We start from the raw sequence: 25602 nt of genomic DNA on the forward strand, positions 1-25602 counted from the left end.
GACGCTGGGGTAGCAGAGACGGGGGGCGGAGCTCGAGCGACACGGGGCTCGCCGCAGGTGATCTGTAATTGCCTGCAGCTTCCCACCCCAGTACCGCGGGTTGTCTTCGGAATCGTTGCTGACATCTCCCGGGGGCCGGCTTCGGCTCCCCAGGCGCCAGGCGGGCGAGACCGCATCCTCTGCCTTGCCCGGGCGCTCCGGCCCCGGCGATCTCGGAGCGAAGGAAAGGGCACCAGCGGACCCCCCAAACCCCGCCTCCACCGCTGGAAGGCAGGGAGCCGGGGCGGCGGGGGCGGAGGAAGGGGCGGGGGCAGCGGCCAGGCTTCAGGAAGCGGAGGCCGCCCGGGCGTCGGCGCTAAGCTCTCCGCTACGATGAGCTCGGAGCCTCCGCCTCGCCGGGCTCGCGGTCCAGGTAGGTGGCGGGTGCTGAGAGGGGCGCGCGGGCGCGAGTGGGGACGTGGATTCCCCCCGCTTTGCTCGGTGGCCAGGAGAAGTTGAGGGTCTTGGAGGGAAGCGCTCGGGTCGGGTGGGCGCAGCTAGGCTTCTGGGCTCAGGAAAAACAACTCCGGGACCTAGCCGCCGCCTCCTTGCGGTCCCTGGTGGCGGTGCCCGGCGCTGGGGAGTTCCCCGGCCGCTTTTGTCCTCCGGGCGCTGATCTCTGTCTAGCTGTCCTGGTTATTTGAACTTTAACTGCGCCTGGTCATAAGAAAAGTTAACTTTTGGGTCTTGTTGGGCCTTATTTTTTTCACTTCTACTTAAAAATAAGTGGTTGGCTATAGTAACAGTGGAGCGTGAGCAGCCCGCGGGGGCGCCGGGACAGAGAGAAGCCCCGGGCTTGCCCGCACGGAAACTGGAGTTGAAAGTCAGGCCTTGGGAGCTGCACAGCCCCCATGGTTCTCCTGCATCCGGGAAACCTGCAGTTATTTGTGAGCTTAACTTAAAGCCACGGTAACTTTTCTCGGGGGGTTTCCCTGATGGCTCAGATGGTAAAGAATCCGCCTGCTAAAGCAGGAGACTTGAGTCGGATCCCTGGATCGGGCAGATCCCCTGGAGGGGGGCACAGCCACCCACCCCAGTATTCCTGCCTGGAGAATCCCACGGACAGAGGAGCCTGGCAGGCTGAGGTCCATGGGGGTCTCAAAGAGTCGGACACAGCGACTAAAACAGCAAACAACTTTTCTCTACAAAATAATCAGCTTCTAAACACATGCTTTAGGACGTTCTTCCCTGTCACTTATAATTATATTACTGATAAGGTTTAGAAACTCTGAGCCTGGCCATAGTTTTTAAAAAGGGCGGGGCGGGGTCAGGGGAGGAAGGTGGAGAGTGATTTGACTCGCCGGCGGTCAATCCACATAGAGTGCCTTCATTTCAGAGCTTTCTGTTCTTTGCTACATCCCCCACCATTCTTGTAATGGTTTCCTTCCTTTTCCTACTTGCTCCCCTTTCTTTGTCCACATTACTCTTTTTCCTGTGTATTCCAGGCCTGACACGAGTCACTGAAGGTAGGATTATTAAACCAGTCTTTGGCTTCCCTGGTGGCTCAGAGATTAAAGCTTCTGCCTGCAATGTGGGAGACCTGGGTTCGATCCCTGGTCGGGAAGATCCCCTGGAGAAGGAAATGGCGCCCCACTCCAGTATTCTTGCCTGGAGAATCCCATGGGCAGAGGAGCCTGGTAGGCTATAGTCCACGGGGTCGCAAAGTGTCAGACACGACTGAGTGACAACTAACTTTGATAAGGAATATGGGTAGATTGTCACAGATACTGCAGTGAATGAAGATGACAACAGTAGATACTGAAGAAGTTTGGAGAAGTGAGCACTTGGTTTAGAAAGGTTTCTGGTCTCTCCCTGGTGGGAGTGGTTTTACCATGTTAACAGCTAGCATATGGACTTTGGAATCTGCAGGCAGAACCGGGCCTTTCAGTACCAATTCCAAGGCACCAACCTTAGATAAGCCCCTTGCACTTTCTCTGTCTCAAAGGGCCTATGGAGCAGAGTGAGATAAAGTTATCTCATGTGCCAAGCCATCAACAAATGGTAGCTGGAGGCATTCTCAGGTTAAGGTGTGGAGGAAAAAGAATGATTGATTGGCTTTGTAAAAAGCGAGTTTGGGCAAAGAGACGGTTACATTATGATGGAGAGGAAAATTGCATAAATTAGAGACAAGGAGAAGGGAGGAGAGGTGAAGAGTCTGGTTGACCCATTTCTGAGAATAATTGCAGATGAAAAGGAATTTATAAATCTTATACAGAGTATCTCCCTCACTAAGATTTATTTTCTCCATGTCAACAAAACCAGTTTATTTGTATTCATGCAGTATGTCATTCAGTCGCTAAGTTGTGTCTGACTCTTTGCAACCCCATGGACTGCAGCATGCCAGGCTTCCCTGTCCTTCACCATCCCTGGAGCTTGCTCAAACTCATGTCCATTGAGTCAGTGATGCCATGCAACCATCTCATCCTCTGTCTTCTCCTTCTCCTGCGCTCAGTCTTTCCCAGCATCAGGGTCTTTTCCGGTGAGTCGGCTCTTCGCATTATGCAGTATAGTGATACAGTGCACCCTTCTTGAAAGTTGGCCTGTTGGGCACATACAGTTTAAAATGACTGTGACAGAATCATAATGATCTCGCAGTGGCAGCAGTGAGCTTTGGCATGAAGCGAGATTGTAATTCCCTGCCCAGGAGTTGAATCTGGGTAGCCTCGATAAAAACCAGGAATCCCAGCTTCCAGACCAGTAAGGGCTAGAGGCTAGAACCTGTTTTCCCCTGACTCTTGCCCCTAGTGAAAAATGCATTTTTTTACAGAGGCAAAAACTGTAAATGCAGGTACAAAGTTTATGATTAGAGACATAGCACAATGACAAATGGGAGCGAACCCAGAGAGACTAAAGCCAGAGACGCACACCTGCAGAGAAAGGGTGCGGGTGTGTCCTCTCTAATGAGGAACACAGGAAAAAGAAGTTTCAGTTCAGTCTCTCAGTTGTGGCTGACTCTTTGCGAGATGGTTAAGTCATTTATATAGGACAGTGCTGGTGGCTAAGACGGTAAAGAAGCTGCCTGCAATGAGGGTTTGATCCCTGGGTTGGGAAGATCCCCTGGACAAGGGCATGGTAACCCACTCCAGTATTGTTGCCTGGAGAATCCCATGGACAGAGGAGCCTGGTGGGCTACAGCCCATGGGGTTGCAAAGAGTCGGACACGACTGAGCGACTCCTGGCCTTTGTTTACCTTTGGCCAGTTGTCTTGTTTTGACACGTCTGTATCTCCTACTCTCCACCCCGCAGTCAGTTTGTCTCAGGACCCTCCCCTGGGTGTGCATGCACCCCTCAGTCAAGATGGATTTCATTGCAGAGGCATATGGTGGGGGGAATAGCAAGACTTACCATGCTCTGACATTGCCTGCCTCTTTTGGCCCCTTGAAGCCTTTTGGACATGTGTAGTGTCTCCTTTGCCCTAAGAATGGGAAATGTATGACCTCTTGATCTTCTAACAGAGTTTAGCCCCTCTTTGTTCCTGCCAGAAGGTACCCAGTGGATAACCCATAAGGTCTGGTTATCCACTGTATTCCTGTTTTTTTATATCTAAGAGCAGATCTTGAAATGTAGACCGCAGTCTGGTCATAAATACAAAGCCCAAAGCCCTCAGGAAATGTCAGCAGAGGACTGGTAGTGTCTGGCCTGGAGCCTATCTTTTCTGCCCCCAGGAACTGTGATCAAAGGTCTGTAAATGTCTGTTGTAAATGTCTGTTCTAGAGCCCAACTGTCTCCTGCCTCAATAATGTCTGTTCTCTGAAGCTGGGTAAAATTGATCAGCTCCGAGGAAGTTTCGGAACTTCTGTTCTAATGTCTGTCTCCATAGCTTTCTATTCCGATTCAGCAAACTGCTAGAACAGACTGGCAGCTGGACCAGGTCAGTGTTGATATTGTAGGTTACGGGGCGCCTGGTTATAGCAGAGTGAAGGTTAGAGCCTGTGAGGTTCAGAATTAAGTTTTCAGAGCCCAGGTTCTTTCTACGTCTATTGTGTTAACAGGGACAAGAACAAAAAAAAACTTAAAAAAAAATACCTCAGTGAGACTGTCCTGTTAACTTTGAAACTGAATGTCATTTTAAACAAATTAATCTTGAACTACTTAATACTAGCTGTCTTCCCTAAATCTGTCAGCTGACGGCAATATTTGAGATGACTCAAACGCACAGCTTAAATTACATCAGCCCAGGAGAACTGTGATGCTCCTTCCTGAGACTATGAAAAAGAAGCCTTAGAGACCCAAAAGCGTGTACATCTCCAGTGCTTTCACTCTCAAGGACTGGAGTTAGTTTGGTGACCAGCCACTTGGCATAACCTCTGCTGGGGACACTTCAGGCTGCCTTAGGCTCACTACCAACAAGGTGCAGAAGCTGGGGGAGGGGAGCTGCTGGGTCTGCCGCTCCTCTGGGATTCTCAGAAGAGACTCTGTGCTTTGCAACCCATGCAGATTCTTGGAGGGGGAAGGAAGTGATTGGCTTTCAGATACAGATTTTTTTTTTAATTGGAGTGTAATTCCTTTACAATGTGTGTTAGTTTCTGCTGTTCAAAGATGTGAATCAGCTACATGTATACATATAGACCCTCCCTCACGGGCCTCCTTCCCACCGCCCACTGCTCTGTGCCATCTATCTGGGTCATTACAAAGCCCTGAGCTGGTTCTCCGTGCTGTCATGGCAGGTTCCCACTACGCTATCGTTTCACATGTGGTAGTGTATATATGTCAATCATGATTTTCCAGTTCATCCTACCCTCGCCTTCTCCCTCTGTGTCCAGATGTCCATTCTCTACAGCTGCCTCTCTTTCCTCTCCTGGAACTAGGTTCATTTACCATTTTTCTAGATTTCCACACACATCCAGTAATATACGATATTTGTTTTTCTCTTTCTGACTTACTTGACTGTAGGAAAGACTATGGGTCCATCCAAATCTCTACAGATGACCTCATTTCATTCCTCCTTATGTCTGAGTAACATGCCATCATTGTATGTTTGTGCCACATCATCTTTGTCTACTCATCTGTCAGTGGACACTTAGGCTGTTTGCATGTCCTGTCTTTTGTAAATAGCCCTGCAGTGAACATGGGGGCACATGTGTCTTTTTCAATTCTGGTTTCCTCAGGGTATATGCCCAGTAGTGGGAGTTGCTGGATCATGTGGTAGTTTTATTCCTACCTTTTTAAAGGAATCTCCATACCATTCTCCATAATAGCTGTAGCAATTTACATTCCCAACCGTGCAAGTGGGTTCCCTTTTCTCCACATCCTCTCCAGCATTTATTGTTTGTAGATTTTTTGATGATGTCCATTCTGACTGGCGGAGAAGGCAATGGCACCCCACTCCAGTACTCTTGCCTGGAAAATCCATGGACAGAGGAGCCTGGTAGGCTGCAGTCCATGGGGTCGCTAAGAGTCGGACACGACTGAGCGACTTCACTTTCACTTTTCTCTTTCATGCATTGGAGAAGGAAACAGCAACCCACTCCAGTGTTCTTGCCTGGAGAATCCCAGGGACGGCAGAGCCTGGTGGGCTGCCGTCTATGGGGTCGCACGGAGTCGGACACGACTGAAGTGACTTAGCATTAGCATTAGCATTCTGACTGGTGTGCAGTGATACCTCATAGTTTTAATTTGCTTTTCTATAATAATTAGCAATGTCGAGTATCTTTTCATAGGTTTGTTGGCCATCTGTATGTCTTCTTTGGAGCAATGTCTATTTAGGTCTTCCTCCCATTTTTTGATAGGGTTATTTGTATTTTTTAACATTTATTTATTTGTTTGGCTGGGCTGGGTCTTGGTTGCAGCACAGGGGATCTTCGATCTGTGTTGCAGCATGTAGGATATTTAGTTGTGCCCTTGAATTCTTAGTTGTGGCTTGTGGGATCTAGTTCCCTAACCAGGGATTGTACCCTGGCCTCCTGCATTGGGAGCATGGAGTCTTAGCCGCTGGACCACCAGCAAAGTCCCTGTTTTTTATTTTTTATATTGAGCTGCATGAGCTGTTTGTATATTTTGGAGATGAAGCCTTTATCCGTTGCTTCCTTTGCAGTCATGGTCTCCCATTCTGAGAGTTGTCTCTTCATCTTGTTTATGGTTTCCTTTGCTGTGCAAAAGCTTTTGAGTTTAATTAGGCCCCATTTGTTTATTTTTGGTTTTCATTACTCTTAAGAAGTGGGTCAAAAGATCTTGCTGTGTTTTATGTCAGTGAATGTTTTTCTTATGTTTTCCTCTAGGAGTTTTATAGTGCCCTGTCTTAAATTAGGTCTTTGATCCATTTTTAGTTTATTTTTTTGTACGGTGTTAAGTACTGTTCTAATTTCATTCTTTTCCGTGTAGCTGTCCAGTTTTCCCAGCACCACTTCTTGAAGAGACTTTTTCTCCATTGTATATTCTAGCTTCCTTTGTCATAGATTAGGTGACCATAGGTGAGTGGATATATCTCTGGGCTTTCTGTCCTGTACCACTGATCCATATTTCTGTTTTTATGTCAATACCATACTGTTTTGATTACTGCAGCTTTGTAGTAAGTCTGAAGTTGAGGCGCCTGATTCCTCCAGCTTCATTTTTCCTGTTCACAATTGCTTTGACTATTTGCTTTCAGCAATTTGACAGTTGCTTTCAGGATCTTTTGTATTTCCATACAAATTGTAAAATTTTTTGTTTTAATTCTGTGAAAAATGTCACTGATAATTTGATAGAGATTGCATTGCATCTGTAGATTGCTTTGGGTAATAAAGTCATATTGACCCATCCAAGAATATGGTGTATTTCTCCACCTGTTGGTGTCATCTTTATGTCTTTGATTAGTGTTTTATAGTTTTCTGAGTACAGGTCTTTTGCCTCTTTGGGTAGGTTTATTCCTCGGTGTTTTATTAGTTTGGTTATGGTGGTAAATGGGATTGTTTCCTTGATTTCTCTTTCTGATCTTTCATTGTCAGTGTATAGAAAGGCAGTAGACTTCTGTGCATTAATTTTGTGTCGTGCAACTTTATCAAATTCATTGATGAGCTCCAGTAGTTTTCTGGTAGCATCTTTAGGATTTTCTATGTATAGTATCATGTCATCTGCAAACAGGGACAGTTTTACTTCTGCTTTTACAATTGTATTCCTTTTATTTCTTTTTCTTCTCTGATTGCCATGGCTAGGACTTCCAAGTGAAAGTGTTAATCACTTAGTCATGTCCAACTCTTTGCAGCCCTGTGGATTGTATAATTGTCCACGGAATTTTCCAGGCAAGAATACTGGAGTGGGTAGCCATTCCCTTCTCCAGGAGAATCTTCCCAACCCAGGGATTGAATTCAGGACTCCTGAATTGCAGGCAGATTCTTTACTGTCTGAGCCACCAACTTCCAAAGCCATGCTGAATAATAATAGTGAGAGTGAACATCTTTGTCTCATTCCTGATCTTAGAGGAAATGCTTTCAGTTTTTCACCATTAAGAATGATGTTTGCTGTGGGCCTATTGTATATGGCTATTATTATATTGAGGTAGATCCCCTCTATGCCCACTTTCTGAAGAGTTTTTATCATACATGGGTGTTAAATTTTGTCAAAAACGTTTTCTGCATCTATTGAGATGATAATATGGTTTTTATTTAATATGGTGTATCATATTTATTTGAATATATTGAAGAATCCTTACACCCCTGGGATATATCCCACTTTATCACGGTGTATGGGTCTTTTAATGTGTTGCTGGACTCTTTTTGCTAGTATTTTGTTGAGGATTTTGTGTCTTTGTTCATCAGTGGTATTGATCTTTAATTTTTTTTTTGGTAATTTATTTGTCTGATTTTGGTATCAGGGTGACAGTGGCCTTGTAGAATGAGTTTGGGAATGTTCCTTCCTCTGCAATTTTTGGGAAGAGTTTAAGAAAGATAGGTGTTATCTCTTCTCTAAATGTGTGACAGAATTTGCCTGTGAAGCCGTCTGGTCCTGGCCTTTTGTTTGTTGAAAGATTTTTCATTATAATTTCAATTTCCTTAGAACTGCCTTATGATCCAGCAACCCCACTGCTGGGCATACACACTGAGGAAACCAGAAGGGAAAGAGACACGTGTACCCCAATGTTCATCGCAGCACTGTTTATAATAGCCAAGACGTGGAAGCAACCTAGATGTCCATCAGCAGATGAATGGATAAGAAAGCTGTGGTACATATACACAATGGAGTATTACTCAGCCATTAAAAAGAATACATTTGAATCAGTTCTAATGAGGTGGATGAAACTGGAGCCTATTATACAGAGTGAAGTAAGCCAGAAGGAAAAACATAAATACAGTATACTAACGCATATATATGGAATTTAGAAAGATGGTAACAATAACCCGGTGTACGAGACAGCAAAAGAGACACTGATGTATAGAACAGTCTTATGGACTCTGTGGGAGAGGGAGAGGGTGGGAAGATGTGGGAGAATGGCAATGAAACATGTAAAATATCATGTAGGAAACGAGTTGCCAGTCCAGGTTCGATGCATGATGCTGGATGCTTGGGGCTGGTGCACTGGGACGGCCCAGAGGGATGGTATTTCATTGTATACCTGTGGCGGATTCATTTTGATATTTGGCAAAACTAATACAATTATGTAAAGTTTAAAAATAAAATAAAATTGGAAGAATATAATTTCAATTTCCTTACTTGTGATTGGTCTGTTTATATTTTCTAATTCTTCTTGGTCCAGTCTTGAAACGTTGTACCTTTCCAAGAATTTGTCCATTTCTTCCAGGTTGTCTATTTTATTATCATATAGTTGCTTATAATAGTCTCTTATGATGCTTTGTATTTCTGCATTATTAGTTGTTAATTTCTCCTTTTTCATTTCTAAATTTGTTGATTTGAATCCTCTCCTTTTTTCCTTAATGATTCTGGCTAAAGGCCTATCAATTTTGTTTATCTTCTTAAAGAACCAACTTTTAGTTTTATTGATTTTTGCTATTGTTTTCTTCATTTCTATTTCATTTATTTCTGCTATCATTCATTCCTTCTACTAAACTTTGGTGGTGGTGGTGGTGTTATTGATGTTCTTTCTCTAGTTGCTTTAGGTGTAAGGTCAGATGGAGATTTTTCTTGTTTCTTGAGATGAGATTGAATTTTAGATATAGATTTAATGTGTTTAGTTTGAATGATTCTATTTCTTTCTTATGTGATTGTTTTAATGATAAGGAGGTAAGGCAATGCCAAAGAATGCTCAAACTACCGCACAATTGCACTCATCTCACATGGTAGTAAAGTAATGCTCAAAATTCTCCAAGCCAGGCTTCAGCAATACGTGAACCGTGAACTTCCTGATGTTCAAGCTGGTTTTAGAAAAAGCAGAGGAACCAGAGATCAAATTGCCAATATCCGCTGGATCATGGAAAAAGCGAGAGAGTTCCAGAAAAACATCTATTTCTGCTTTATGGACTATGCCAAAGCCTTTGACTGTGTGGATCACAATAAACTGTGGAAAATTCTGAAAGAGATGGGAATACCAGACCACCTGACCTGCCTCTTGAGAAATCTGTATGCAGGTCAGGAAGCAACAGTTAGAACTGGACATGGAACAACAGACTGGTTCCAAATAGGAAAAGGAGTACGTCAAGGTTGTATATTGTCACCTGCTTATTTAACTTATATGCAGAGTACATCATGAGAAACGCTGGACTAGAAGAAACACAAGCTGGAATCAAGATTGCCAGGAGAAATATCAATAACCTCAGATATGCAGATGACACCGCCCTTATGGCAGAAAGTGAAGAGGAACTCAAAAGCCTCTTGATGAAAGTGAAAGTGGAGAGTGAAAAAGTTGGCTTAAAGCTCAACATTAAGAAAACGAAGATCATGGCATCTGGTCCCATCACTTCATGGGAAATAGATGGGGAAACAGTGTCAGACTTTATTTTTTGGGGCTCCAAAATCACTGCAGATGGTGACTGCAGCCATGAAATTAAAAGACGCTTACTCCTTGGAAGGAAAGTTATGACCAACCTAGATAGCATATTCAAAAGTAGAGACATTACTTTGCCAATAAAGGTCTGCCTAGTCAAGGCTATGGTTTTTCCTGTGGTCATGTATGGATGTGAGAGTTGGACTGTGAAGAAGGCTGAGCGCTGAGGAATTGATGCTTTTGAACTGTGGTGTTGGAGAAGACTCTTGAGAGTCCCTTGGACTGCAAGGACATGCAACCAGTCCTTTCTGAAGGAGATCAGCCCTGGGATTTCTTTGGAAGAAATGATGCTAAAGCTGAAACTCCAGTACTTTGGCCACCTCATGCGAAGAGTTGACTCATTGGAAAAGACTCTGACGCTGGGAGGGATTAGGGACAGGAGGAGAAGGGGACGACAGAGGATGAGATGGCTGGATGGCATCACTGACTCGATGGACGTGAGTCTGAGTGAACTCCGGGAGTTGGTGATGGACAGGGAGGCCTGGCATGCTGCAATTCATGGGGTCGCAAAGAGTCGGACATGACTGAGCGACTGAACTGAACTGAACTGAAGGGTATTAAAAGGAGGTAGGGAAAAAAAAGTAGATCATGGAATGCTTTTGAAAATGGAAGGAGAGGAAACCCTGCATATTGTTTAGTAGAGCGGTGTGGGGAGCAGGAAGGAACCCCAGTAGACAGTGTGTAGAATAAGAGGTCTTCTGGGAGGGCAATCTGTGGGGTAGAAGGAATCCCAGTTAGAACAGTGTGTGACTAGGAAGTAGCCCCAGTAGAGCACTGTGTGGAGTGGGAAGTGTCCCCGGGAGCAGTGTGTGGACGAGAAAGTATCCTCCTGTATCATTGTGTTGTAAGGAGTATTCTGGGAGTATTCTGGGTGGAGGAGTTTACGGGCTCGGAGGGATGTTGGGTAGCTTGGTATGTAGAGTGGGAAGTCAGCCTAGAAGAGTTGTGTGTTCAGAAGGGCAGCATCCCTGAGCACAGGGGAGTCTTGGTAGGAAATGCAGCCCGTGGAGCAGTGTGGAGCAGGAAGTTCTCCCTGGCACAGCAGCGTGTGCAGGGGGATGTATTCTGGATGTGGCGGTGTGTGGCGTGGGAAGAGCAGGACGTACATTCAGTGGGGCAGTGTCTGGGGTAGGGAGTATCCGCGCTGAGCGCAGCAGGGAAGGGTGCCCTGTATAGCGCTGTTGAGGAGGAGATCTCTAGGTAAAGAGGCCTAAGGAACAGTGAAGGAACTACCCTTGGTGGAGCACTGCGGTAGTAGAGGGCATATGTCACATAGAGCTGTGTGTGGAGTAGGTAACCACGGAGAACACGGTGGAGTAGGGAGATCCCAGGTGTAGAGCAGAGCGTGGAGTCGGAGACATCTCTTGTGGAGTGTGTGTGGAGTCGGACATCTCTGGCAGCTTGTGGCATAAGAAGGGAGGATGTCTCCTCGGGTGAGCGCTGAGTGGAGTAGGAAGTCACTGGTGCAAAGTGTGCAGAGAAGGAAATAACCGTCCACAGAGCAGTGTGTGTAGCAGAGAGGATTCTGGGCAAAGTATTTGTAGAGGAAGGAGAGGTTGTATCCAGAGTACAGCAGTGTGATGGGTCGTACCCTGGCAAAGTAGTGTGTGGAGTAGGGTGTGTCCCGGATACAGCAGGGTATATATAGGTGGTACCTTGGTAGGTCAGTGTGTGGAGGACGAAGTCCCCAGGCTAGACCGCGTGTGGATTCACAGTTCCTGTTGTAGAGCAGGGTGTGGCGCTGGCTGCGTTCCCTTCAGCAGTGTGTGGGCTGCGAAGTATGCCAGCACATCATCGTGTGGACTAGGAAGTATTCCGGGTACAGCAGATTGTAAGTGTCCCGGGGAGAACAGCGTGTGGTGTCGGAAGTAATCCTGGTAGGAGGAGGTGTGCTGCGCCCAGCCGAGGGTGGAACCGGAAGTGCCCCCTCGAGCTGTGTGTTCACTGGGTCAGCACCCCGAGTGCATGCAGTGCATCTGATTAGGAAGCATCGGCTGTTCGGCAGTGTGTGGAGTAGGGAGCGTCCTGGCAGGAGCGCAGTGTGTGACGGAGGGAGTATTCTGGATAGAGGAGTTTGGGAGGAGGACGTGTCCCCAGTATCCAGTGCACAGGGCAGGAAGAGTTCTAGTAGAAGTGTGTGGAATGTCTCTGGTGGGACAGTGTCCAGCAGGAAGTATTAATAATCCCCAGGGTCAGTGTGTGGAGAAGTCTCCTGGTGGGACAGGGTACGAGGTACCACGTGACCGTAGTAGAGCAGTGTGTGGAGTGGTTGGGACCCCTTCTAGAACATTGTGTGGGGGTAGGGCGTGTCTTCAGTAGAGCATTGTGTGAAATAGGAGATCCCCCAGTAAGCAGCTGCATGGTAGGGAGGTCCCCTGATAGAGGAGAGCTTGGTAGGAAGTGTCTGCAGTACAAGGTGTAGAATTTGCAGGATCCGCCGTACAGCAGGATGAGGGTAGCACGGAAGCCTCGGGAGAGTGGCGAGGATGCATTAGAGAGGCTGCTTCTGACTCCTAATCTTTGGTGCGAGTGAAAATCACCTTGGCACATCTCCCAGGATTCTGATTCTGTAAATCTGGGTTAGGGACCAGGAATCTGCGTTTTATCACCCAGGCCAGGGATTGATGCGGAAGGTTAAGGAAAACTGATTGGGGCCTATTGGACAGGGGAAGGGTGATGCCTCTCTGGGGTCTTGGCTGGTTTGAATGCTGGATGCAGTCCAGGAGGAGCAGGCTGAGAGTGACTGGTAAAGGGCCCTGGAGTTGAATTCTCCCTCTCCTCATCCTCTCTGCCTAGGTGGATTTTTGTCAGTGAGGAGACATGAGGTTAGAACCATCAGATGTGGGGGGGGGGGGGGGGGAGACTCCAAGGAGTGAGGGGAACACTACCCTTTTGGTGGGGAGATGATGGGTAGGAGTTTAGCCTTAGGGTCCGTCCACCTTCTTTCAGAGACCTCAACTGAAAGGGGCATCTTGCTACATTATTAGTATTTGTGTAGTCGTCACCTTCTGTCCCCTCTCAAGCTGTTTATCAGGTAAAAGCAGATTCATGAACATATGGACTCTTCTGATAGAAGATGGTAGACTCACTATTGCTGTCCAGTAGAGAAGCCACTGGCCACATGTTATATAAATTTAAATTAGTTGAAGTTAATTAAAAATTGAGTTCCTCAGTTGCACTAGGCAAAGTTCAAAGGCTCGAAAGCACATGTGGTCATTGGCTGCCCCCCGAGACAGCTCAGGTATAGGGCATTCTGTCACTGCAGAAGGCTCTGTTGCACAGCACTGTTCCTGGGAGGAGAGGGATTCAATGAGAGGTTGTCTTGTGGGTGGGAAAGTCTGATTTGGGGTTAGGAGAAGAGGGTCCCCATTATAGGATCATAACAAGTGCATGTGTCATGCAGGAGATCAGAATCTGAGTCTTTGCCCTTTCCTTCCTCCACCAAAACATCTGCCGCTTCCAGGCAGTAGGGTAATCCAGTGTCAACCACACTGTGTTCAGTTCTCTTGCTTGACTTCACTCCTCCTCTGTTTGAGAGAATATTTGCAAAAAACATTTGCTGCAAAATAAACCAATTTCATATTTCATTTGAGCTTCATAATCACAGAGCTACATTTGTTACTTTTGGCATAGTGTGCAGCAAATGAATGTGAGTAGTATTTTTCCATTTCTGTTTATGATCTTTTTTTATTTTGCATGTAAGAGTTGGAGGTGAGAAAGAACTGAGCCATGCATTTACGGTTCGTTTATGTATTTTGGCTGCGCTGGGTCTTCCTTGAAGTGCGAGGGCTTTCTGTAGTTGTGGTGTGCAGGCTTCTCTAGTTGTGGCACGTACAGTTCATTTATTATTAACAGCACTTTCCCTTCCTTCTCCCTTACCCCCTTCTCACATCCTTTGACTTTTAAACCAACCAAGACAGAAGGAGCTTAGCGGATAGGTATCAAGGTAGCTGGGAGTTCCTAATGTGTTTTATGACCATAAATCAAAAAGTATATTAACAAAACCCTACTTTCTTTTAATAGGTGAAGAACAAAACATGACCGAAACAGATGCCTTCCCTAGGAGGTAATAATGTTCTGTTTACTCACTAAGGTCTTTTCATTTAGTGGCCATCATTGGCCTACAGAAATCAAAGTAAGAAAGGGACATGGGCGCTGAAAAGCAGAGAATGTCAGGTTTAGCATCTGGAGGGCTGGCTTGTAGGTGTGCGGGTTGGTTGCTGCCCCTGGTTCTGAAGGGACCTAGACTGAGGCTCAAGATGTTGAACAACTGGGATGGCCTGGGCCAGACCATTGTCTTTGGTCCCCGGTCTCTGGAGCCCTGGGGGAAAGACACCCAAGCAGAGGAATTGGGGGCGTGGGAGGGGTTTGCTCAGGATGGCTGCCGTTTGCCAGTCGGTACAGAGATGTTTCAGGACTTCCCTGACCAGTGCGGCTGGGAGGCCTGCCCCAGGCACAGCAGTGGCCTGTCAGCCTGGTGGAGGAGGACGCAGCAGGCCTCTGTCTGTTCTGTGTGTTGACCTCGGGCTTGGAGGAGCTTATTATTTAATATGACCTAGAGTGATTGTTTTTTAAACTTTTCCTAAACAGAGAAATATTTGATCCAACTGAAAAGTACAAAATGGACCACAAGAGGAGAGGAATTGCATTAATCTTCAATCATGAGAGGTTCTTCTGGCACTTAACCCTGCCGAACAGGCCTGGCACCAGTGCTGACAGAGACAATCTGAGGCGCAGGTGGTACTGTTTTATTTAACACCCAGGTGGTCAGATATTTAAGCGATAACTACTTGTCCGCACTGTAGAAATAACAGAGCCAAGAGTATTTGAGGATGAACCTCACTTGGGCTCAGCCTCCCCTAAGAACTTGCCTGAATTTTCCCCCTAATCCTGTTCTATTAAATGTTAACAGTCTTTGCATTCTTATAAATATATCTGCATAGTAGATGGCAGTATTCTAACTTAAATCAGTTACCATGAATAAATCCCTTTCTGCCATGGGTAATCGAGGAAAACCATCACTGTCATATTTGATTTTTCTTTCTCCCTAAAGAAAAGTCAATTTATATGTCATAAAAATGTGTATAAATTCCTCAAATAATCAGGAGTATATGACAGTTTTGAATAGCTCATAAGCTAGTATCCAATTTAATCTCCAGGTTTTCAGATCTAGGATTTGAAGTAAAATGTTTTGATGATCTTAGAGCAGAAGAACTATTGCTCAAAATTCATGAGGGTAAGTAGTTTTCCTATTCATCTTCCTTTGATGCAACTGAGTAGTTTTTAATTATCCTTGTATGGAGACAGGTCCAAATAATTAACTGTTGTGAAAAAGTCTTGTCAATTAATTTAGCATGGGTTACAGGTTTTGGTTGTGCCTCTCTGATTATACATTACTCAGCAGATTTAGAGACCTTTGCAAAGTCTCTAAATGCCTACCAAGTTATAGACCACTCTGGAAAAGAATGTAATGATCTTTTCATTTGGCAATTAAAAGCCTAAGATGCACATACTACAGATGCTGGGCAGTCATTTTTTAACTGACTCCTTCCATACCCGTTTTTTACTGACTTCAAAATACTGCTGATTTACATACATTATCTCATAATTTCTACATCACTATGCAGTAGGTTAGAGAAGGAAATGGCAACCCACTCCAGTACTCTTGCCTAGAGAATCCGACAGAGGAGCCGGGAGGGCTGCTGTCCATAGGGTCGCAGAGTCGGACATGGCTGAAGCGACTTAACATGCATGTGTGCACTGGAGAAGGAAATGGCAATCCACTCCAGTGTTCTTGCCTGGAGAATCCCAGGGATGGAGGAGCCTGGTGGGCTGCCATCTATGGGGTTGCACAGAGTCGGACGTGACTTAGCAGCAGCAGCAGCAGCAGCATGCAGTAGGTAAATTAACAACTTAATGTGTATAATAATCACCACATGCCATAGGTTTTTAAGTAATTTGTCAATGGACTATTAGAACAATTGCATCATTAAACTTTCTTCAGAACTTTTTTTTAAAATTGAGGTATAATTGACATACAGAGAAGCCTGGTGTGCTGCAGGCCATGGGGCCACATTTGTGTACATTGGGGAATGATTGCCATCCTAAGTCTAGTTACCGTCTGTCACCATTCATAGTTACAAACTCTTTTCTCGTGACTTTTAAGATTTATTCTCTTAGCAGCTTTCAAATATGCAGTACAGTACTGCTAACTGTAGTCACCATGCTGTACATTAACATCCCCAGGACTTACGTATTTTGTAACTGCAAGTTGATACCTTTTGACCCCTTCACCATTTTGCCTCACACGTCTCCTTTCCCCTGCCCCAGCTGCCACCAGTCTGCTCCCTGCAACTTTGAACTTGGTTTTGCTTGCTGGCTTGCTGGGTTTTTAGTTCCCACATATAGTGACGTGATCACGTCCTTCTCTGACTTGGGTCACTTAGCATAATGCCCTCAGGGTTCATCCGTGTTGTTGCAAATTGCACATTTTCCTTTTCTTAATGACTGAATGCTCATCCACTGTATATGCACAGACCACACTTTGTCCATTCATCCGTTAGTGGACATGTAGGTTGTTTCTGTATCTTGGCTGTTGCAATAATGCTGCAGAGAATACAAGGGCTCGTATATCTTTACAAGTTAGCGTTTTCGCTGTCTTTGGATATATACCCAGAAGTGGAAATGTAGGATATGGTAGCTCTGTTTTTAATTTTTTGAGGACCCTCATACCAGGGTTCTTCTGTAAATAATTTCACCTGGCTGCTCACCAGCTTTCCTACTTTGCTCGCTCCTCATGTTGGAGGGCATCCGCCTCGTGCCTTCACTCTTGGGGAGGCCCCAGCACTGTAGACAGAGCAGTGGCGGCGCTGCCTCGCTCCGAGGTGCAGCGACACGGAGGGCAGTGTTACGGGGGAGTTCCTGTGCCTTTCCAGTCTGCCCTAAGAAGGTCGCTGCTGATTCAGAGAAACTTCTTAGGGGTTCCCCATAATAATCCTTTTAGGTTTTCCATGTCATTATTCTGTTTTAAAAAAGCTAACAAAAACCTGTTCAAACTCTTATTTCTTTGAACTGTAATAATTTGGATGTTTAAAAGTCAGATACTGTATTGTATAAATCGTTGCTTAATTAAATAAGTTGTTTCATTAGACATAGTAAAATTTTCCCTCAATTATCTGAAACTTTATTCTAATATTAGTAAATTAAAATTTTATATGTAGATAATAAGTACCTTATTTTCATTTCTAAATAACTTTTGGGGTCCTTTTTAGCATCAACTGCTAGCCACGTAGATGCAGATTGCTTTTTGTGTGTTTTCCTGAGTCACGGTGAAGGCAACCACATCTATGCATATGATGCCAAAATTGAAATTCAGACGTTAACAGGCTTGTTCAAAGGAGACAAGTGTCAGAGCCTGGTTGGAAAACCCAAGATATTTATCATTCAGGTAAGACTGCTTATGTTATAATCTTAATTATAAAGGCCATGGTTCTGTACATGTGATTAGAAAAACTAAAGCTGATTTTGGAAGTTAACTTTCTCCAGTAATCAGAAAAGGCCCTTTTTGAATCCTAGCCAATCAGAGTTGCAGCTTCAGCTTTAGTGGTAGTTCTTTAACATAAAGATGCTCAGAATCTTTATTACTTGGAAATGACTCAAAATAACAAATATTACTTGGAAATGACTCCCTGGCCCAGCCCGGTGTCAAGGTAGGGCCTCTGAAGGTGTCTGCTGATGGACCAGTGCAGTGGGGTGCCGCCTGTTCAGACCAGGTGTAGTCTGGGGGCTAGAGAACGTGCCAGCCAGTGAGGAGAAGGAGGGCATGAAGACTTCTAGTTCCAGCTAGACTTCTAGTCCTTTCACATTTTCCCGTAAGCCAAGATGTGGCTAGCCGCTGCCCAACTTGTAGTAAGAATAAAAATATTTGTGGAGGGGGGGGGCCTGAATAACATCCCCTTTGTTACCCCAGTAAGGATTTCTGGGGAAAAATGAGAATTCTTGATGTTGCCAGGCTTCATGAAGGACACGGCCACCTTTCACACCCCACCATTCTTTGAGAGAGGGAGTAGGGGGCTACTTAAAAAAAAGAAGTCGAGGATACTCCCTGGTTTCTCGTTTGGACTGCAGCACTGGGGCATCTGTGAGACGTGTTGGAAATGCAGGTCGAAACTTGAGACAGGCGGCCCGGGTTAGAGAAGTACATTGGGGCAGTAATGAGCGGATAGATGGCTCTGGGAGGCATGGAGTAGATGAGCTTCTGCGTGGCAAGGATCCCCTGAAGAAGGCATGTAGAGAGGGATTCCTGTGTGGTCCATTGACAGCACTCAGTGCTATCACTGCCAGGGCCCCAGCTTCAGTCCCTGTTGGAAAACTAAGACCCCACGAGCTGCGTGGTGCTACCAAAAGCAAGTGGAGAACAGAACTGAGGGATACTGATGAGGAATGGGCAGAGAGAAGACAACGAGGAGGATGACTCAGAAGAATAGGAGAAAAATCACAAGAATGATAGGTGATTGTTCATGAAAAAGAGGGTAGCCAGCACTGTCGAGGCACTAAATCAAGGAAAGTGTTTTGCCAAGTTATTTTATTTCTCTATGCCTCAGATTCTTCATTACAGGCGCACTGCCTCATAGGGTGATTGAGAGGATAAGATGATGTGGCTAAGATGAAAAACGCTTTGAACAGTGCCTAGGAAGTGGCACACCCCAGCCAGTAAAGGCCGGCTCTTACGCTTACTGCAGTTGATTTGACAAGTGATGGCACTGAGTTCCACATGTTCTACATTCCATTTAGGAAGACAGTAGAAAATGTCTGAAAATAAGCCTGATAATACAAAATAAGATTAAAATCTTCCTGTAAAAATAGGGTATTAGGAATCTTCTGTTTATCTTGTAACTCTGAAATCCATCAGAATGTTTCTTTTAAAGCTTATAATTCTTCAGCCATTTCAGAATTGATGGACGCATTTATAATACTACAGCAGAATCTTGTTAGAGCACTGTGCTGAGTTTATGAGGGCTGCCAGAACAGCATACAGGCATACCTCGCTTTATGGTACTTGGCATGTTTTTACATTTTTGCTTTTTTAAAACAAACTGAAGGTCTGTGGCAACCCTGTGTTGATGCCATTGTTCCAACAGCATTTGCTCCCTTTGTGTCTTTGTGTCCCATTTGGGTAACTTATATTTCACACTTTTTAAATTGTCATGATTTGTGATTTTGACATTACTATTGTAAAAAGGTTATGGCTAGCTGAAGATTCAGGTGATAGCATTTTTTTAGCAATAGAGTATTTAATTAAGGTCTGTACTTTTTTTTAGAATTAATGCTACTGCACACTTTAATAGGCTACAGTATAGTATAAACATAACTTTTATATGCACTAGGAAACAAAAAAATTCATGTGACTCACTCACTCTGTAGCAGCATTCGCGATGTTGTAGCAGTGGTCTGGCACTGAAGCTGCAGTATCTCCGAGGTCTGCCTGTACAAAGACTGGGCGGCTTAGGCAATGGTCGTTTATTTTCTTGCAGTTAGAAGCCTGAGATCAAGGTGTCAGCAGGGTTGATTTCTTCTGAGGCCTCTCTCCTTGGATGGGAGGTTGATTCTTGTCTCTTTTGTCTTCACATGGGCTTTTCTCTGTGCTGTCTGTGCCCTGGCCTCTTTTTATAAGGACACCAGTCATAGGGGGTTAGGGCCCACCAATAGTCCTCATTTTACTTTAATTACCTCTTTAAAGACCATATCACCATATACAGTTACATTTGAAATACTGAAGGTTATATGTTTTATATTGAAGCCTTCAGTATATAAATGGGGGTGGGACCTACTGACTGAAAGAAGACCAAACTCCCAGGGAGAAGGACCCCACCAAAAAATAAATAAATAAACAGAGTGGGGACAAAAAGCCCAGAATAGTCATTTAATGTTAGCCTTTGTATGAGTCAGAATTAGTAAGAATTTGAGCCCTCACTTTAAAGTAGGAGCAGAAGGCAGGAGGCACATTGATAAAGACTCTCAGGTCAGGTGGTATCATTTTGACCCTTAAAAGCAGCTTGGCAAGGAAAACCCAAGCTGGGAATATATTACCTGATCACACAGAAACACTTAGGGAGGAACTGTAATTTTCTAAAAGAAGGGGTGGCTGTTGGTGCTGTGGTGTGCGTAATGCGTAAGAAACTTTAAAACCACAGATGCTTTCCCCACTACAGTATACTTTTCAATCAACGTAATTTGGTGTCTAGAACTGTCAGCTTTGGCCTGCTCTAAACCTGAATGCACTGTTTGTGAAATGCCTATGAAGTGGATTCTGTTGATGTGGCTGTAAAGGCGTACTGAACGACGCATTGACTGTGAGCGTGAAGCACGGGTGAGAACCGGTAACTGAGGAGGGGATTTTCCTCCGTGTCCTGCAGGCGTGTCGGGGCAGCCAGCATGACGTGCCGGTCATCCCTCTGGATGTAGTCGATCACAGGACAGACACGCCAGATGCCAACCTAACCCAGGTGGACGCGGCCTCGGTTTATACACTTCCTGCTGGAGCCGACTTCCTCATGTGCTACTCTGTGGCAGAAGGTATGTGGGTGTTTAATACAAATGTATAATTGGCTTTCTTGGCTAAGTTTCTGTACGTTTCATCTCAGCTTGATTTAGGTGAGGTCTTTCTAATGGGACATGAGATCTGGTCGTGAAGCTCACAAGCTTAATGGACATCTTGGGCCATGTGATCAGAGTGACATTTAAAACTATAAAGTATCTTATAGAAAAATCCTTCCTGAAAACTACTATATGTTAAATAAAGCTCTAAGGCTTAATTATATTGAATATCTTAGCAGCAGAATGTGTCAGTGATGGCGATACCATTTTTATGGTTAACACTTGTGGAAAACATTGTTGAAAAAAATTTTTTTAAGTGTGGCATCTAAACCACTGGACCACCAGGGAAGTCCCTGAAAAATATTTTGATGACAGTTCTCTATTGTAGTAATTTTATGTTTTTCTTTTTTCTCATCACTGGTCTCAAAAATCATTGCCTAGTTTACTGCTAGCTTGGGAATTTTTAGGAAGTGGAGAAAATTACATAGCATCAACACCATTTTTATAGAACTGTGTGGAATTAATCTTTTTTTTCCACATGAGAAGAGTCAGCAGAGAAAACATTTTAAACTATATCATGGACACATGTTAGTCTCGCCCAATGATTTTTGAGAACTCGGACTTGAAAAGTGATTTTCTGTCACAGTAGGTAACAAGGACACTTCAGTGGCTTCTCTTGTCTTTTTCAGGTTATTATTCTCATCGGGAAACTGTGAATGGTTCATGGTATATTCAAGATTTGTGTGAGATGCTGGGGAAATTCGGCTCCTCTTTGGAGTTCACAGAGCTCCTCACCCTGGTGAACAGGAAGGTTTCTCAGCGCCGAGTCGACTTCTGCAGAGACCCAAATGCGATTGGAAAGAAGCAGGTTCCCTGCTTTGCCTCAATGCTAACTAAAAAGCTGCACTTCTCTCCAAAATCTAAATGATAGGTGCTATTTTGTTTTATGTATTCAAAATAGATTCTCTCTTTTCATATAAAGGAGTATCACTTGGTTGAAGCAATTTAAATGGTGTAGCAATTTTAAATGTTTTAAGCTGTAATAACTTAAAATAGTTCATATTGGACATGGTGAAGGGGTTTTGATATATGGAGAAATGAAATCCTCAGGGAATTCCTATAGAGAAAAATCCACAAGCATTTGTAATACTAGACTTTTGTAGTAAATTGCAAGTTTACTCAATCTCTGGCTGATTTAACTTGTATTTTGCGACTTTTTTATAAAACTTCATAATGTTTTTAAGGGCTTTTGAAATCTAAGAACTTGTTTTCCTTTAATATTTGAAATTTTTTAATTAAAATTTTCTAATTTCCATTCTTACTTGAATAATTTATAGATGGCTTGTTTTACTTGGTCATAAAAATTAATCTACATATGAATTACCACTTTTTTGTATAAGACTGTTTTAAAAAAAAGCCTTCAAGAACTTTTATATGGCATTTTGAAGAAGAAATAGAAAGCAGTTAATTCCTAGTCAGTAGAGGCCACAGACTTGTAAAGTGTGATTCTGTCAGTGTCTTGCATGGTGAGTTCCTATGCCCTGTCTGGTAGTCCCATTCACAGACCATCATCGTATTTATGGAATAACAGATGTGGCTTTTTTTTTTTTTTTTGGCAGTGCTGTGCAGCATGTGGGATCTTAGTTCCCAGATGAGGGACTGAACCCATGCCCCCTGCATGGAAGTGCAGAGTCTTAACAACTGGACTGCCTGGGGAGTCCCAGATGTTATTTTTAAGATTCAGCTCTTACTAATATGATATGTAAATTTTGAGTAATATGCTTTGTTAATCATCTGCCAGAGGCTGAAGATGGTTAACAGTCTGGGTTTTGATAACAAACTTGGGACCTGCTGGTTCAGCAGTAGTTTGTGCTGTTTCAGGTATAGTTCAAAACATGTGCCAACTACATGCCAAGGTCAGTGGGGCATTTATCCCCTTTCCTGTGGTCATGGCAGGGCTTTCACTGTCAGTTGAACAGTTTAACTTCTGACCTGCAGGTGCTGCTGTCTCCATGGCTCTCCTTGCAAGGGTGAATGACTACAGAAACTCTCCCCAGCTCATCCAGTGAGCACAGGCCAGCCCTCTAGGCAAAGATTATATAGCTCTGGTTACCTAAGAGAAGTTAGCTGATGTTATTGAAAAGCTCAACCGCTGCCACCCACCACATGCATACACACACTTTTTTTTTTCCTTCAGTGATCAGTCAGAGGGTTTATTTGAATAAAATCCTCTTGTTCAGATGCAGTGGCACTGGTACCAATGTATCTGGGCACCAAAATGCCATCAAATCTGAGCTGTGGAAACAATAAGGACACAGCTGAATTTTGTTTATAACAGTTGTCTCAGGATAAGACAACCCTTTCGTAATAAAATTAACATGCAATTTCTTTGGAATCCTTTAGTTTTGGTTTCAGTCTGTTTAACTTGGAACTTGAGTAGAAAGATCATACTCTGTGTGTGTTAATAAATGATCTCTCATCAAGAACGTTTTAACATACATGACATCTCCCATTTGAGAAACTACAGTTTAAGGACCAAAAAAGGGCAGAACGTCCTGCCTCTGATCACTGAGCTGTCATCCCCGGTGCTCAGATATCAGTTTCACCTGTCAGAAAAAAGTACAGTGTGACCTATGTGCAGCTCCTTCTTTGAAGAATTAAACTCTATTTTAAAAGTAAAGACTATTTTACTTTGTAAAGTGGAATGACACTAATCAAAGGGAGCTAGCTTTACTAAGAATTCATTCATTTTTCACATGACAAATTTTCTGAAGCTCTAAAGACACAGAAGTATTCTTTGATAATTGTTTTTCACATCCTTTTTCAGAGGTCAGTAAAATTTTTCTGTACAGAGCCAGAGATGAACTGTGTTTGGCTTTGCAGGCCACACTGTCTGCTGCAATCAAACCTTGATTCCATATTGTGAGAATAGCCATAGACGGTGCATCAGCGTTCATACTTGTGTTCCAATAAAATTTTGTTTACAAAAACAAGTAAAGGTATTAGTTTGCCAACCCCTGCTCTAGTCTACACCTCTTCCCAGGTTTTCCTTTAGACTGTTTGAGAATTCAGAAGCCATCCTTTCTCTTTCCTGGTCCCAGCTTTCTCCTAGCTCTAAACCTGAAAATGCCAGACACCTGTCTCTCTTGGGTATGTCACAGGGGCCAGGCATTCTTCTTGATGCTGGGGATGGAAGCATCAGTGAATTCAGTACAGCAAACGGCACTCCCAAGAGGTAAGGCCCACCTTGCCCAACTGGTTTCTCTTAACTTTCATTGTATTGATGGTCTTGGCCCTTCCTGGGAACAGGGTTCCTCAAAGGCAGAACATGTCCTAAGTGCTTGTCATAAGTGCATATTCTTAGCTTGTTAATAAAACACTTAACATACTGCTAATCCAGACTCTGCAGGTTTCAGAGATACTGATACAGACTAGCACCCTGATCACTGGGTGTTGCTCTAATTAAGGTGTTTGAAGTTTGAATCTGATTTGACTGAAAGGTATACCCTTAAAACAGTGTTCTTTTTCTTAAAGCAAATCTCAGTATCAGGGTGTCATCATTACCCTTTCTGTCCCGTAGTCAATCACTGAAAAGGTGACATCCTAGGTAATGGACTGAACACCATGAGTTGTACATTTATAAAGATTTATCATCTACTCTGAGTAGGTGCTTAAATCTTTTCTGGCTATGTACACCTGGGCAAATTAACCATGCTAAAGCTTAGTTTCCTTATTGGGATTAAAAACAGCAACCTCATAGGATTATAGGATTACAAATAATTATATGTAAAGTGTCTAGAACAATACTTGACAACAAATGATAAAGAGTAACTTGAGTAAATATTAAGATGAAACATTTCAAATGATATTTTATAATAATTTTAACTATCAAATGATAAAAATTTTCCAACTACTGTGAATTAAAAAGAAATTAATGACCAGATGATTTTAAATGAAGCCTAAGAAAGGGAACCCAGGCACACTGACCGTTTCACGTCCGCACGGGAAGGAACACGGGACAGGCTGACAGAGCTGCTTAAATGATGACCTGTAACAGCAGCAGCGTTGATTTTGATGGGTGCAGCCCAGATCCTTCCAGCAGTAAACCTCAACAAGCCGTGAAAATCCACAAACCGAAAATCTCAAATGAGAGCATCAAAGAATACCTGTGTTTTGCAAGCATTTTTTTTTATTAATAAGAGATTGAAACAGTCAAATGCAATGAACTGTGGGATTCAAAAAGTTCCAGTTGCAAAATAAACACATCATGGAAAAATTCACTGACATTAAAAATGTAAGATTACTTCTTTTCATCGAGTTCCTCTACTTGCATCCGCAAATAGAGAGAGCGGCGCACATGTCTCAGGGCTTCAGTGGCCTGTCCAAGGGAAGAGGAGGGGGCACTCATCAGAGAGGACCACGAGCACGTCAGATGACTGCTCCAAGGAAGTTCATAACTCTTAACATCTCCTGAGGCTAACACACAGACCGAAACGACAAGTGGCAACTGCCTACAATATTTCAATTTATGCGGATGCTTTTGTAAAAGAGTTTTATGAGTTTATAGTATATGCTTTATATACTATATATATACACACTATATTATATATAGTAAATAAACTATGAGTTTATAGTACTTCCTTATAGTTCTTCTTATGTTCATTTCCCCCCTATAGTGGTTTTTCTAGTGCATGAAAAACAATAGCAGCAACAAAACAACAACAAAAACTCCATTAATCTGACCTATTAGCTTCCCCTTTTTCTCAACTTTATTACCTTAAAAATCTAAATCTTCAATGCCCAGTGCTGGAAACTAGTTAGGAGAACATTCTTTAGCCTTCTTGGATTGGATCATTTAAATGTAAGTATCCCAAAAAGCATCATTACATTTTTCCTAAGTAATGATTATATAGAATGTAAATGTATTTTTAAAGCCTCTTTATCTCCAATTTTTGGACTATAAATTCCTGTTATATCTTTCCTTTTTTAAAAATTTGAGGGATGGGTAGTTTAGAAGATACAGGTAACAAAAGATATGATTGATCACTGGCTAT

At 43.6% G+C, this 25602-nt stretch overlaps 2 protein-coding genes across 4 annotated transcripts in view; one reads left to right on the forward strand and one right to left on the reverse strand.

Annotated features, from left to right (window-relative positions):
• Window positions 1–24851, forward strand: CASP6 (caspase 6). The gene is made up of 7 exons (XM_061419413.1): window positions 1–412; window positions 13976–14018; window positions 14543–14689; window positions 15112–15188; window positions 17224–17399; window positions 20368–20527; window positions 21238–24851. Exons 1-7 carry the CDS (start codon window positions 373–375, stop codon window positions 21474–21476), a joined length of 882 nt encoding a protein of 293 aa, XP_061275397.1. The 5' UTR covers window positions 1–372; the 3' UTR covers window positions 21477–24851.
• Window positions 24718–25602, reverse strand: part of MCUB (mitochondrial calcium uniporter dominant negative subunit beta) — a 95427-nt gene continuing 94542 nt past the window's right edge. For all 3 annotated transcript variants that reach the window (XM_061419411.1, XM_061419409.1, XM_061419410.1), the window contains one exon: window positions 24718–24926. In XM_061419411.1, the coding sequence (XP_061275395.1) occupies window positions 24849–24926 (78 nt within the window). In that variant the 3' untranslated portion in view covers window positions 24718–24848. The remainder of the gene's footprint in view (window positions 24927–25602) is intronic.

Source organism: Bos javanicus, chromosome 6, assembly GCF_032452875.1.
Source record: "Bos javanicus breed banteng chromosome 6, ARS-OSU_banteng_1.0, whole genome shotgun sequence".
Taxonomy (NCBI): domain Eukaryota; kingdom Metazoa; phylum Chordata; class Mammalia; order Artiodactyla; family Bovidae; genus Bos; species Bos javanicus.

What these genes read in the sequence shown, in the direction of transcription:
- CASP6 (XM_061419413.1), top strand. Translation starts at nt 373, where the DNA reads ATGAGCTCGGAGCCTCCGCCTCGCCGGGCTCGCGGTCCAG. An exon ending in ACAGATGCCTTCCCTAGGAG is followed by an intron (nt 14,019 to 14,542) that starts GTAATAATGTTC and finishes TTTCCTAAACAG; the next exon opens with AGAAATATTTGATCCAACTG. An exon ending in CCAAGATATTTATCATTCAG is followed by an intron (nt 17,400 to 20,367) that starts GTAAGACTGCTT and finishes CGTGTCCTGCAG; the next exon opens with GCGTGTCGGGGCAGCCAGCA.